This window comes from Colletotrichum abscissum (assembly GCF_030869225.1).
Source record: "Colletotrichum abscissum strain IMI 504890 chromosome Unknown Scaffold_30.1, whole genome shotgun sequence".
Lineage (NCBI taxonomy): Eukaryota > Fungi > Ascomycota > Sordariomycetes > Glomerellales > Glomerellaceae > Colletotrichum > Colletotrichum abscissum.
In genome coordinates this window covers 287,791-301,731 of record NW_026850210.1, presented here as the reverse complement: position 1 = coordinate 301,731, position 13,941 = coordinate 287,791, and the positions used below count along the sequence as shown (strand labels likewise).

General features: G+C 50.7%; 5 protein-coding genes across 5 annotated transcripts; 2 read left to right on the top strand and 3 right to left on the bottom strand.

The window, feature by feature from the left end:
• Positions 1–830: 830 nt before the first annotated feature.
• CABS01_11206 (uncharacterized protein) lies at positions 831–1,907 on the bottom strand (the record flags this gene model as incomplete). Its single annotated transcript, XM_060544561.1, has 1 exon — positions 831–1,907. The coding sequence occupies one exon, from the start codon at positions 1,905–1,907 to the stop codon at positions 831–833; it is 1,077 nt and encodes a 358-aa protein (XP_060397809.1).
• A 1,144-nt stretch (positions 1,908–3,051) lies between these two features.
• Positions 3,052–4,412, top strand: CABS01_11205 (monocarboxylate transporter; the record flags this gene model as incomplete). The annotated part of the gene is made up of 2 exons (XM_060544560.1): positions 3,052–3,223; positions 3,283–4,412. The coding sequence occupies 2 exons, from the start codon at positions 3,052–3,054 to the stop codon at positions 4,410–4,412; spliced, it is 1,302 nt and encodes a 433-aa protein (XP_060397808.1).
• Positions 4,413–5,126: 714 nt separating this feature from the next.
• CABS01_11204 (uncharacterized protein) lies at positions 5,127–5,542 on the top strand (the record flags this gene model as incomplete). Its single annotated transcript, XM_060544559.1, has 3 exons — positions 5,127–5,237; positions 5,297–5,425; positions 5,498–5,542. The coding sequence occupies 3 exons, from the start codon at positions 5,127–5,129 to the stop codon at positions 5,540–5,542; spliced, it is 285 nt and encodes a 94-aa protein (XP_060397807.1).
• Positions 5,543–5,823: 281 nt separating this feature from the next.
• Positions 5,824–8,981, bottom strand: CABS01_11203 (uncharacterized protein; the record flags this gene model as incomplete). Its single annotated transcript, XM_060544558.1, has 6 exons — positions 5,824–6,219; positions 6,288–6,398; positions 6,466–6,786; positions 6,928–7,586; positions 7,837–7,885; positions 8,025–8,981. 6 exons carry the CDS (start codon positions 8,979–8,981, stop codon positions 5,824–5,826), a joined length of 2,493 nt encoding a protein of 830 aa, XP_060397806.1.
• Positions 8,982–9,779: 798 nt separating this feature from the next.
• CABS01_11202 (amino acid permease) lies at positions 9,780–11,586 on the bottom strand (the record flags this gene model as incomplete). The annotated part of the gene is made up of 3 exons (XM_060544557.1): positions 9,780–10,240; positions 10,299–11,384; positions 11,475–11,586. The coding sequence occupies 3 exons, from the start codon at positions 11,584–11,586 to the stop codon at positions 9,780–9,782; spliced, it is 1,659 nt and encodes a 552-aa protein (XP_060397805.1).
• Positions 11,587–13,941: the final 2,355 nt, after the last annotated feature.

Sequence of the window (13,941 nt, the reverse complement as noted above, 5' to 3'; positions counted from 1 at the left end):
TGAGGTAATTTCGATGACTTACTGTGTAATAAATGGTCGAAAACAATATGATTATGAAAGAAGAATTGAATTCAAGCGGATGAGGGGGAAGCGTTGGATATATAGATCATCTGCGAGTTTCGTATAGCATCATGACCTAAGTAAGCCCCTTGGGCTTGGCGGTAGTCTCGAGGCTTTCCCGTCGACCATGATTAACAAACACCTGAATTTCGCCAGTCCAGACCCTCAGATTACTGCCAATCTACGAGGTTCACAGAAAAGCCCGCTGATCGTGTGGACGTGTTATCACTGCCGGTGACAGGGTGTGATCCAGTTTATGCTGGCACTCAAGACCAAGCAAGACGCATGTGATTACTACATCACTACATCACTTACCTTACTTTGGTCTTCAGTGGCTCCTCAAGTAGGTACCATGGCGTGCGGGGATGCATCGACTCACCCTGGCGCGCAGCAAACGGGAATAAGACGAGGGGCATTCGAGTGTAGTGCCAGTAAGCGCTAGGCACACATGTTTCGGTATGTGATTGCGAAGCTTTGCTTACTTCAGTCGGCCTAACTTCAGTCCCTCAGATTCTGCATCCCCAGGCTTAAACCCGGGCCGCTGGTTTCACTCAATGGAGGAAAGACATTGGGATACAACCTCACTTCACTGAGGAGGTATTCATGTTCATAATAGGTGAAAGTGAGTCACCCCGCAATTGCTTGGTAATATGAACTCATCTATCTTGCTGTATCATCCAGTGAGAGAAAGCAACCCTCTATGACTATTATCAATCCATCGCTACTATTTTGAGAAGTACACTACCACTGAAAAGGGCCCGTAATACAACTCAATCGACGCGGCGAACGCTGAAGGCGTGTGTGACCTGACCCGTCTCAACACCCATGGTGTTGGTACGCTTCAAGTGATGGAAGCTCACCAATTTACGTCGCATCTCTGGCGTCCCAATTCGAAGCTGATTCAGTATCTCAGGAACAGCAGCATAGAGGATTTCGAGGCTCCCGTCCTCGATTTTAACTGCAATGCCAACGGCCCCCTCCGCGCCAAGCTTCTTCGTGGACCCTGATGCGCGGATACCGATGGTGTAACATCCGTCTGCGCCAACTTTGCCGATAAGACTGCCTTCGAACGCTTCCATCAGGATAGTGCAGAAACGCCCCTCTCCGCCGACCATCTCAGGGTACGTCGCCATGGCGTTGTAGATATCGGACATATGTTTCACTCTCACCGGTTGGACGCTTCCGTCCTCTTCATTAGCATCCGCGGCGGCGGCAAAGGCAGCATACATGCGACCCATCGAATAGAGAGGTTGCCCGGGTGCAGGAAGATTGCAGCCGTCAATGGCCCACTTGATCTCGTCACCGTCAAGCCCGCTCAAGTCTTCAACAACCTGCTTCACCTTTTCCTGGATCGGATGGCTAGGGAGGTGATAGTCTTCGAAACTCGCACCTAGAGCCTCCGCGCCGCCCAACATGCCCGCATGTTTACCAGAGCAATTGTTGTTAATCTCGGTTGGCGTATATCCAACCCTGATCCAGGACCTATCCACGACTGGACAGATTGAAGGGTGACCGCCGCACCGCAAGTCCGACTCTTGCGCCCCAACCTTGGATAACATTGACTTTGCCCTCGAGACGTGCCGGTCTTCGCTGTTGTGAGATGCACACATCAAAGCTATATCAGCTCCGTCGAAGCCGTACTTGTCGAAGCCCGGGGTTTCAAGCACTGCGAGAGCTTGCGCTGGCTTAGATGCGGAGCGAGCCAGCGTCATTCGTGAAGGGTTGCCGACTGCATAGAGGACCTTGCCATCGGCGTCGACGACTGCAGCGTGGACTGCATGTCTATTTTCGATCACGCCGCCTCTATCGGTGACCACATAGTCTTCGAAAAGGCTTGTCTTTGTCATGCTGAGGCTGAATTACTCGATGGGATGTCGTGGCGGCGATGGAGCACTACGATGTGACTTGTGAAGTTGTGCTGAAACTTGCAAAATCCAAATGACTCGGCAGTAAATGCTCTGATCAGGATGCGCGCGACTTTCGTAGCTCAAACCTCGAAACCAGTGTGTGCGCCTCTCTATTTATTTTTCCATCGAGCTCTGTATTATTGTAAACGAATATTGAACAAATATGTGGGTTGATGAGTTGAGTTGGTGGATGTACCTTATTCATTGGGGAAACCTCCAAAGGGCGTCGTTTGACAGTGCAAGGACCCCTGCGCCCGAAGAAGGGTCCAATGCGTCATGTCGGCCAGCGAGCTTATGTTACTGCATCGGGCACATTGTAGGATTGCGGGACTGGTGTTTTAACCAATTGGAGGCACGCAGATCCCATTACTCAGTATGATTCATAGCACACCATCTTGTTGATTCAACGCTGAGAAGTGTCCTCCGAAACTTGCTGCTTGAATAGAGTATAGTGGTGTCTCTATCAACTGGCAGAACGCGTTTGTCAAGTACAATGTCCAAGTCTGCCGCCGACCTAAAAGAGCGATTAGGTTATGCTTCGGGGCGGATGATTCGAATAGTCACCCAAATATCTCGCACCAGAGAGTGTCGAAATATCACTTGAACAGTCGGTTGGTGGTTGACGTGATAAGGGAGATTTTCTGGTTCGAAATCCAAGTTCTGTTCAACTCCAGAGAAATTGAAGACACCAAAACTTCGACGACTAATTATCGTAACAAAACCCAATAAACAGCGGTAGAGAACACGAAGAACAGAAAGTCCGAGACTTCAATCCTATTACGCACAATACAATTACTTTTACAAAACTTATTAGACCGCATAACTCAAAACGACCAAAGTACCTCACCAACTAGGAAAGGCGTGCGCCCTTTCATGTGAAAATGACTCTTGACCCAGTGTTGCTACCCCACAACCGGAAGCCGTCCCGGTCCGGCACCGGTGTCGGTTTTTCAAGACTCTTTGTCATAAAAACCTAGACTACCCCACGGGGGATGTAAAGAAATTCAAGGTGCATCTCGAAAGCGTTTCGACGGGAGGCCTGTACTGAACGACGCATCTTCAACGTCCCGGTACTTCAGTCAAGATGTCGGTTGAACTGCGCCCGATGCCGAACTCCGGCGCGGTTGCCTCGGCGCCGCCGCAGAGTGATGAGGAAGACGGAAACACCTTGATCCACACTATGCCGCCGACCGACAAGGGGGCTGCAGCATGGAAGTTTTTGCTTTCCAGCTTCGTTATTGAGGCACTTCTATGGGGTATTTTCCCTCAAATTCTCCGGAAGAGTCTGACGGGGCGGTGTCACTAACTTTTCCAGGATTTCCCTTGACCTTTGGTGTCTTTCAGGAATACTATTCCTCCCAACCACAATTTGAGGGTGACTCCAATATCGCTGTCATTGGCACGGTATCCACGAGTATCTATTTCCTCGGAGCGCCGCTCGCTGCGCCTGTGGTGAAAAGATTCCACCGATACCAGAAGCACATGGTCGTCGTCGGCTGGGCCATGTGCGTCGCGTCTCTGATCGGCGCGTCCTTTGCCACCTCAATCGCGGGGCTGATCGCAACCCAGGGTGTCTTGTACGGTTTTGGATTTCTGATGCTCTACTTCCCGGTGTTGCGGATGTTGAACGAGTGGTTCGTCGCCCGGCGCGGACTTGCATATGGCGTTCTTTACGCCGGCGGCGGGTTTAGCGGTGTTGGGATGCCTTTCCTGCTGCAAGTACTGTTGTCCAAGTATGGATACCAGACTACGCTCCGGGCTGTAGCTGTCGCTCAGTTCCTTGGGGTTGCGCCCATTCTGCACATGATCAAGGGCCGACTGCCGCCGTCCCCTCACGGTGCCATGCGCATGTTCGACGTCAGCTTCCTGAGACAGCCCCTATTCTACTGCTTCGCACTCTCGAACTTGTTCCAGGGTTTCGCTTACTACATCCCGTCTTTGTATCTGCCCTCTTACGCTAGTGCCATCGGGCTTTCTGGTACCATGGGGGCGCTTCTCTTGGCAGCGCACAACTTGGCAACCGTTTTCGGGCAGATTGGTTTCGGATGGCTTTCCGACCACACGAACAACGTCTTTATGCTCATCTTCGTCTCTTCTTTTACGTCGGCGGTGGCGGCCTTCACTCTCTGGGGATTCGCCCACTCTCTGCCGCTGTTAGTCATCTTTGCACTCGTCTTTGGCATGTTTGCTGGAGGCTTCCTCATCAACTGGCCAAAGTTTGGGGCGATGCTTTCCGACGACCCGCAGCCTGTGTACAGCATGATGGCGTTTGGCAAGGGCATCGGGAACTTGGCCACCGGCCCGATTACTGCCGGATTATTAACCAAGCCGGTGAGCGGAGGGTATGGGATGGGCCGTTATGAGTCGCTCATTTTGTTCTTGGGCTCTTTCATGCTTTGCTCTTCGTTGGGGGCCTTCGCTTGGCCTTTGAAGAAGCGAGCTTAAAGGTCATTGATTCAGTACAACCAGTCGGTACGGAAAGATCGCCCGGTTGCCCATTTCTTGCCTACGACATCCGGTCCTAAGAATCAGAGCTTTGAAGCCGTTGTCCTAGTCTACCATCAGCGCGAGAATTCGTGGGAACGCCTGCCTTTCCGACACCTGCTGGCTATCAGCTGATGCATTGTCTTGGCCGTGGCTCAAGCAAAAGTCATTTATAGTAAAATACTGGGGAAACCTGACTCAAGAAGAATTTCGTCCGCCGAAACCGAGTCAAAAGTTGATGTCCCTCCCTAACTTACCCAATTGCCTTTCAGAAAACTCATACATGGGCCCCTGCTTAAGCCTATGAACGATTGATAGCCCGCTTGGCGTGGAGAATATTCTATAATATCCAGCAGCCCTATGAAGGCTTCGCCGTCCCTTCGAGGCCTGCTCAAGAGCTCACTGTCAGAAATTGATTAAGTCTCTGGTTTGAAAACAACGTCAAATCGCCCCAAACTAGCATCATTGACGTAGATCGCAATATCTAAACACAACCTTAAATGTCCGAAATTTGTAGATAAAGAGGTCCTCAATCCACCAACGGAATACGCCTATTGAACACAATCTTGTGAATTATTCGAAACTTAGGATCACGACTCAGCCAAGACACATAGTCAGGTACCTAAGATTATTCTACCAGACACCATCAATCACCCAGACTAAACCCAGAAGGCCATGCGTTCATTCGCCGTAAGCATCACGCTGCTTTCCTTCCTTGCCACAGGATCGATTGCCCAGAACAACGGTATCACACCTGTGACATGCCAGCCAGAGACAGTAAACTGCGTTAGTCCGAACATTAAGCTGTCACGGTTCGCAAACATATCTAATCTTGCTTCCTTCAGGACTCAACGGCAGACTGTGAAGCAAAGGGCAAGCTTGGCGGGTTTCCCTGCCCTGCTGGGTCCGGCCAAAACGATGCCGACTGCTGGATTGCCTCGAGTTCTGATCCCAGCGTACAAATGACCGTGCAGGTACATCGTTCACTTCAATTCCTTTCTATGGATGCTTCGTGTAAGATCTGCTTGCTGACATATCTCACGCAGTGTTGGTGTTGCAAGGCATCGAGCAAAAAGATGTTTCGTGCCTAAGAGCACTTGAATAGTCGATCATTTCAAGAAAATCGTTCTGTTTAAGCAGGCAACATGTATTTGAATCCGTTAGTGCGTCGTCGGATCTAGCGGGTAGCTCAAGCGGCTGGCAATTCTCTGTTGTGCCAGATCGATGGTGTCCGTACAGAACAAGCCAACGACCCTTGACTGAGCTAAAGTCTTCTACAAGGTACACCATCGAAGCATGATCTTAGTCGATTGCATCAGGATCTGTCCTAGTAGAAAGGCAAATGTATTTGATAACACCAGTCATCTAAAACTCAGACCCCTTCGGTTCGTTGCTGCGTCTGGTTCGTGTCCCCACTCGCTCCTGTGATACCTTGAGTCCATGTTCGAGCTCGGGTTGGGCTGAAGCTAACCGTCGCCCTTTGCCGATGGATTTCTCGAATTGCAACTCGGAAGGGTTCGGTGAACTTTAAGAGAACATCCCAGATGTACTTGACAGGGCCAAAGAGATCAAACAGGTACGCCCGATACCCTAGGACAATTTGGGTTGAGATTTTGCGAAACCGTGAAGAGCCGAGGTAGAGACAGAAAACAAAGGCAATGAAGTATGTGAGAATGGGTACTGTGATAAAGCTTTCCTGGAATCCGTCGGGTACCTTTGGCTTTCCACCATCGGAGGGACTGTTCAGAAATGGAAGCGCCCAAAACGTCTTGAGAGCATTGTCAGTATTCCACCGGCGATTGCAAGCCAGCTGCTCAGTTGATATACAACACGTACCGCCATGAACCCAATGGGGGTGTACAAAATCGTAAAGGCAGTAAGCACGTAAACAGATCTGTTCAACGCCATGCCGTTGTTGGTCTCCCGCAAAGATGTTGCGTTAAACATCTAAATGATTTAGCGAGAGCTCTCGAAGACATGAAAAATGAAACTTCACTGGGATGATGTTGCTTACGCTTTCTTGATGCACCTTGAGGTCTTCTATTTGCTGATTGACACGACCCTGAAGCCTTTTAGTTGACGCACTGATGGACTCGGCGACGTATTTCCAGCTTTCTTTCACGCCATTCAATTCGTCGTCATGTATGATTTGAGTAGCAGAGGACACTGCTTCGAGGAAGTGCCTGTGATTTGCCCCGAAGTTGGACGCTGTTTCTTCCAGAGAATTCGAGGCAAGCTTGAGGAATTGAAGCAATGAAAAGTATCTTTTGGATACCTGCAATGACCGATCGAACATCAATTCGTCCAGCCGATGCGTGTCCTGGATTTCATGCATCTACGACAACTTGAGTAAGCACTCAACATTATTTGCAGTAGTGGGGTGTGTACACCAATGTGTTCTTCCATGAACGGCATAAAGGTAAGTAGGTAACATCTAAGCTGGAAGTCAAAAGACTTTAGGAAAATATTAACTAACCTGTATGGACGTTCCAGCTTCAATGACATCCAATATCTCATGCCAGCGCTGCTCCCAGGTACCCATTATTGTGAAAATAATGAGCAAATGATGGCAAATTCCAGAAGGCTGGAGGGGTGGTGTAGGCCCTTTGCTATTTCTCACTAAGTTACTCAATGATTCTGGAGAAAGGTTGTGTTCCACTTTGTCATCAGCTAGTATGACGGTTGTGTACTTTGAACCTGTCGAAATCTCGTCCAGAGTAGTCACCACGGTTGATCTCCTTTCAAGGACCGTAGATCTCCGTTCATCCGACATAATGTCTCTCCACTTCCCGTTGACCGTGGTCCGCGTCTGTCTCAATGTCGAATACTTTGCCAGTGGGACCGAGTTGATCCGTCTGAAGATGGAAAAGAGTAGATCTATCCCAGAACCTCCTGCTCCTCCAAGAACGCTCGCCGCTAACATAGCCGTCAACGAACCAGGCCCAACTTGTCGAGCCTGTTGATGAGTGTAGTCGCTGTCAGACGGGTCTGTGGGATATTGTGGCCCAAAAATACTCCCAAGTTCTCTGCACAGCAGAATGCCTTCCTCATGTGTTTGCTGATCCTCTATGTCCGGGAAATGTATCAACTGAACCCAGTAGCTTATGCTAAAGACAAGTCTCATGGATCCTCGACCTGCTCCCGTCGGATCAGATGGCCGTGCAAATGTTTGACATTGAGAACGGCGGTGGGTCGTAATGTGGCGAGGGAGTATGTAGGAGGAAATGATTTCAATGATTTGTTCCGAGCTCGCAGGTGAAAGCCAACTTGATAGAGAGGCCAATACTGGTATGCTCAATGTCGATCTCCTAAGAACACGCGACTTGACCATCCTGTTCCGTTGACAATTATCATTTTACTGCGCCAATGTGCTAAGGAGGGAAACAAACAATCTCAACGTACCAAACTTTACCCAATGGTGTCTCGAACCGATCCTATAGTGTTAGTATTAGTATGAGAACCTCACGATATCTTTTGTCTACAGGGTGTTGAACGAACCGTTTGACTGGAGAGAAACGGTGTCCCAGACTGATCCACGGAGTAGCACGCGCCTCCGGAACTTGATGGACTTACATCCGGGACGAAAAGCTCGCGCGTTCCATGACGGATGGTTTTGAAGTTTGACTGACAAAAGCTACGGATCCTTGATCTAACGCATATATAGAGCTCACGAGCATCTTTTCCTTCCAGGGCTGGAAGTTCGACCAACTGGAACTTAGTTCTGACGTAGTACGTGTATTGTGTGTATGCGATTTCAAAATACTGTTCCCAGAGGCCTATGCGGAGGGGATCTTCCGTGAATTCCTCGAGAATCGATGTCGAAGCACCAGCTTTCTCCAAGTTCAGTTTCAATGTCATGAAACCAAACAAAGGATGACTCATGAGAAATGAAGTACCGGCAGCTTGAAATATCTTCATGCGAATGCCGGTAGGAAGAGGGCTGACGAACCACTCATCCAGATCTCTTGGTAAGCGAACTATAGCATCGGGTTGTGGTAGCTCAGACACTACAGGACTCCCAGAGTCTTCTGATGGAGCGCCCGTTACTGTAACGACATCTTCGGGGGGGTTAGAATCATCGAGCTGTGGTGGCGCAGGCGTTGCGGTATTCTCAGAAGTGTCTGGCGGTCTGTCAGTTGAGACATTCGCTGGAACAGCCTCTGTCGAGATATCAGGATTGGTAGCTGGCGCTCCACATTGCAGTGGCGCGATCTCTAGCGGCGGTTCAGATGCTGTAGTACTCTCATGGACACCTCGTGTTGCGTCCGATGAGCCTTCTACTGGAACGACTGCTTCTCTTAGGTCAGAGGCGGCGACTGGCGTTGCACACAAAATTGTTTCCACCTCGAGTGGTAATTGTGTGGACATTTCCACATCGCTCTTAGTTTCTGGAGAATTCTGTGCGACCAGTTGCTTGTTCTGTGCGTGTTCAGACCTTTCCTGACCAGACAGGATTCTGGTCAGTTCGGCCAGGTTATTGACGAGTTGGTGAAGGACTGGCTCCAACGGAGCAGGCTGCACTGATGCCATCGCATAAGCGTCGGAATGCTCACGTGTGCAATGTGAGCAAGAGAGAAACAGGACTGGAAATTGGCCGTCTGTTATGTACATGTAAATAGTTAAATGAAACAGCAAGCGAGGATTCTCTGTTGCCGCAATTTGTGCATTTCATTGGACCTGGCTTTATCATTCGTCAACGTTTCCAGCTGAGTTGTGTCAAGCTGCACCCCGGAAGTACGATCTCAGCTTGGCTTGGAGCCGACCTCTAGTAGATGACCTATCGCTTAGCCTGAACGTCTCATTGGGTAAAGACCGTCGTGGTGAAACAAGAAGATGCGCATTTCACATAAGCCTGAACAACTTGCATTTTACTCGCATATTATTGCGTTGAGGTTCTTCTTTTGGCGCAGCCATTTCGTGCCACACATGGTTAGTGCTAGGTAATCTCGTATTCTAGCCTTGCCTGCATCGAGTTCGCTGTCGCACAAGACCACTGAGCTGAGCCTCGAGTCTAAGAGGGCGTGGAAGGCTGGGTTAAGAGGTGGGTGTCCAGTCGGTTTCTACAGCCTGATCGGGGGATCAGCCCCTTCGAGCTTACTCAGTTAATACACACATGAGTCTGGACAAGATTCTTCTGAGGAAGTTGATGCTAGGCTCGCGGAAGGTTCGGGAAGATGATCGAACGGTCTACCTGCTAGGTGTGCTAAGGGTGGGATATTAAGAAGGTATAAAATTATGCTACTAGGGTATCCTCAGAATCAATATGTAATGATCGCAATGCAGTAAGTCACGATTCGGTTGTGCAGCAGAATCTGACCGTAGACGCGTTCACTTCGCAACCTCAGGCTCTGGAGACCCAACATGACGCTCCGAGGGAACAGACTCGCCATAAGGTCTGCGGAAGAACACATTCCTTTCCCAGCCATCAATCTCATCGACAACAGTCTCGCGAACCAACTCGTACTTGCCAATCTTGGGCAGGATCTTGGCCCAGACAACCCAGTAGAGACCACCAGCCACGATGATAGCGATACCGACAACGCAGTGAAGGTAGTAGGGTAGGCTCTCATAAACGTTCTGGCCCTCCTCGGGGGGCACAAAGGGTGCGATGACGAGGTAGATGTTGCTAAGCATGAAGAAGATGACCACGGGCAGGCTGGCGCTGATGGGAGGGTTCCAGTTCCATTCCTTGCGGTTGAGGTACAGGTAAGCAAGACCGCCAGCGACAAAGACGTTGATGATGGCGAGGGGGTAGCTGATGAGGTTGAGGATGAAGTTGTACGCATCGCCTATAGGTATGTTAGTATGTATGCATCATGACACAGAGCTCGGTTGAGTTCTTCTTACCAGGAGGGGGAGCAAGCATCGTGATGACGCAAATCAGCCAATGCTCAAAGAGACCAGCCAAGGGGGCGTTGAGGGGTCTGTTGCTGGCGAAGAAACGCGACCAGGGCAGAATACCCTCGCGACCGAGCTCCTGGACGAGACGGCCCTGGGAGAAGATGACACTGAGAACGTTGCCAAAAGCGGACAGGGCGACGAAGACTGAAAGAGCACGTTCGGCAGTGCCACCCATTACATTGCGGAAAAGGGACGCCGCCACAAGTCGACCACCCTCAAGGATTTCCTCTCTCGGGACAGCGGCAAAGTAGGCGACGTTAACCAGCATGTAAAGGATGGAGATGGTGATGATACCGACGGGCGCGGCGATCTTGAGGGTACGGACGGGGTTCTTGGTCTCGCTGAGGGCATAGTTGGCATTGCTGTATCCAATGTAACTCCAGATGACGTTGTAGAGAGCAGTGACGACACCGTAGGGGCTACCGGTGGTTCCCTCGAATGCGTTTTGGAAGTTCTTGGGCTTTTGTTCCTCGGGCAGCTTGACGTGGCCACCGAGAGCAATGAAGCCGCAAAGAATGATGATGACAATGATGACCAGCTTAATAGTTCCGAGAAGGTTCTGCAGGCGCAGACCCCAGTTGAGGGCGAGACCGTGGATCAAGAAGGCAGTGGTGATGCAAGCCAGGCCGATGGCGCGCTGGTTCCAGCGGTCGACCTCGACCTCGGCGGCGTGCAGAATGTATTCGCCAAAGACGACAGAGTTACCACTAGCCCAGCCGAGCAGGATGACGTATCCGGTGTAGAGACCCGTGGTGAGGAACTTGGGCTTGCGGAAGACGTATTCGAGGTAGTTCTTCTCTCCTCCGTTCTTGGGGATTGCGGTGCCCCATTCGAGATAAACCGCGGTACCGGCGAGGGCGATGATCATGCCGGCAACCCAGATAAAGAGTGAAAGGCCGACACTGCCAGAGAGCGCAAAGATGGTGCCGGGTGTCGCAAAGATACCGGTGCCGACAACACGGTTGACGATGAGGAAGATGGCAGTGGTGACACCGATTTTTCGCTTGTTTTCGCGGGCGTGCTCGATGCGGCCTGGGATGATTGATTAGCAAGTTGACGGTTGTGCGGCAGAGCTCGGTCAACGGAGTGCGCTCCGCAACCATCATCATGAAGAAGACTCACCAACTTCGCTGTCGTAGGTCGTCGCTGCTGGGAGATCGCCATGCTTTCTGTGGTCACCGTCGGCGGCAGTGGCCGACGACGAGGCGCCAAACTTGTTCAAAAGCTTGGACATCTTGACGATGTGATGATGGTGAACTAATCCTGTCGTCGTGGGTGTAAACGATCAGAGACCAGGAAAAGACACCAGATGGAGACGGAAGACTGGAGAACGGAAGACTATCCGAAAGAACTACGAAACTAGAAGGTTGACAGAAGACTTTATGTCTGTGGCAGAGCAGGCCCCGCCAAGGAGATCACGTCTTATTTACACCGAATTGGCTCCATGTGGCGAGAGGTTCGTCTGGGTGGAATCGGCTTGTCGTCTTGGGGGTGAGCAGTCGATGTTGCGCCGCATTGGTAGGCACCCTTGCACATACGAACGAATAGAGCCAAAAACCAAAAAAGTCCCAAAGGTCACCGTCCCGACATACAAGGATTAGGAGGCTCTGAAGACTCGAGAGTCTAACCGTCAGTGGTGCGCCGAGAGTATCCGCATGCGAGATTTACCTGCGAGAGACCATGGATGATGGAGCTGCGAGCATCTGGAGCTTCTTGGAAGGCTTCTTGGAGTCTTCGAGTCCCTCTTTGGACCCCCAACATGGCCCCCAGGATCCTAGCTCTTATTCTCGAACCGTCAGGGGACAAGCACAAGGGATTTCCATCCCGCAGTCCCAGTGGTCTGGTGCGAAAAGCTCTGTGTCATAGTTTCTGTTTGTGGTCCACTCGGCCGATGACGCGATCTGAGGACAAGATGTCGAAGACTCGAAGTGGGAAAATTTTGGCGTTGGGACCCGGTTTTATGCCGTGGGGCATCGATTGAGCTTTGCAGGCGACACGCCCACGACGCCTTATGTAACAACGGAACACCATGACTTCTTCCAATTCAGTGTGAATGAAGGCTTCATCGTTGAAATAGTGGTGAGACTATCAGATATACTCCGAAAGGTACCATCTGATGAGAATCGCCCGAATTTTGGTGAAGTGTGTATAACTCCAAACTCACCTGTACAACACAGTCATGAACCTCGTCTCACCTATGACCTCGATAGTAATTGCTGCCTCATTCTCATATCCTTGCCCGTGTACTTTGTGTCGCACTTTCCTCCGCTCAAATGCGTACAACTTGTAGTTGATTCAAAAGAGAAAGTGTCTGTTGCCCCAGTTGCCGATTATGCTCAAGGTTGGTCGTGTCTGACTGGGCAAGGCGATGATCCTTCACTTGGGACAAGCTGCATCTCGACTTCACCTGCCCTAGCAAACTTCAAAGATTCTTGCCATTTATCGACAATTACGGCCAAAAAAGGCGCTTGCCTCGTTGTAAGTGCGTATTTCCAGAGTCACATGGCGTTAGGACTTGTTCAACGTCTTGCTTTGCTCTTGCCCTCTATGCCTTGATGAACACACCAAGCACCCCGCGGCCTTCTCACGACATGCTGTGAGAGTTCTCGTGTTATCCCGCTGCAATATGATCTGACCTTCCGGGTGAGCGGATTTCATAATCACCTCTAGATCGTCCATTGGACTCAATAGCAGCTGTGAGCTGCAGTCCCGTACGTGAGATCTGTTGCCGATGGTGCAACCATGGCAAGGTCTGGGCACCCTTCCATCGGTTGTAACCGAGTTCCAGGCTGCATCTCAGACAAGGGATATGATCCTCATCCCGCGCAGAGTTTGCATGACACTCAGGGGTTAGACGCACTTGCGGACTCACCAGGCAGCATCTTCTCATGGCGAGACTGGATTTCAACTTTTGCCGGGAGCGACGGGGAACATCAACAAATCAGCACCTCGCCGATCTTCAGCTGAAAAAGGTTGCTTCACAAAGGTCCCCAAAGATGTCTTGTCCCTCGGGGGAAAAGACGAGACGGGTAAGCATATTGAACCGAAGTCTTGGTTCCTTCCTCATGCGAAGGCTGGGCGCAATGAAGCCATCCTAGCCACCATCGCGTGATAGTGCCAATGAGCCGCGGCCAAGCGAGGTAGGTGAGACTTGGGACCTTTGCCTCGTTTACCCAAGCACGGGTCTCCTGATTACTCATTTTGGAAGAACATAGTAATTAAGGCCCTCTCACCAGAGTTACTGTTCCAACATCAACTGTGTGTCACTATGGCTGCATCGCGAGGGATGGCAAGCCGGTATAAAGGCGACTCGTACGTGGCACGTAAAGCGCATCCAACTGTTATTGATAGGCACACTCGATCAATTTGGTCCTCATTTGTGTAAGTAAAGAGGAGGCATTAATCGGCCGACGGAGACTTATGAGGGGATTGAGCTGCGGGCTTTGAGTCCAGTTTCGCTATTTTTCATCGAGTGTTAGTCAGCGACGCAGGGAGATGAACCTTGATGCAAAGGAGGCGTCATGTCCACGCTTACCCATCAATGGCATCCGGTCGGGAAACAAGGAATCCGTGAATTGCCAAGCATCCC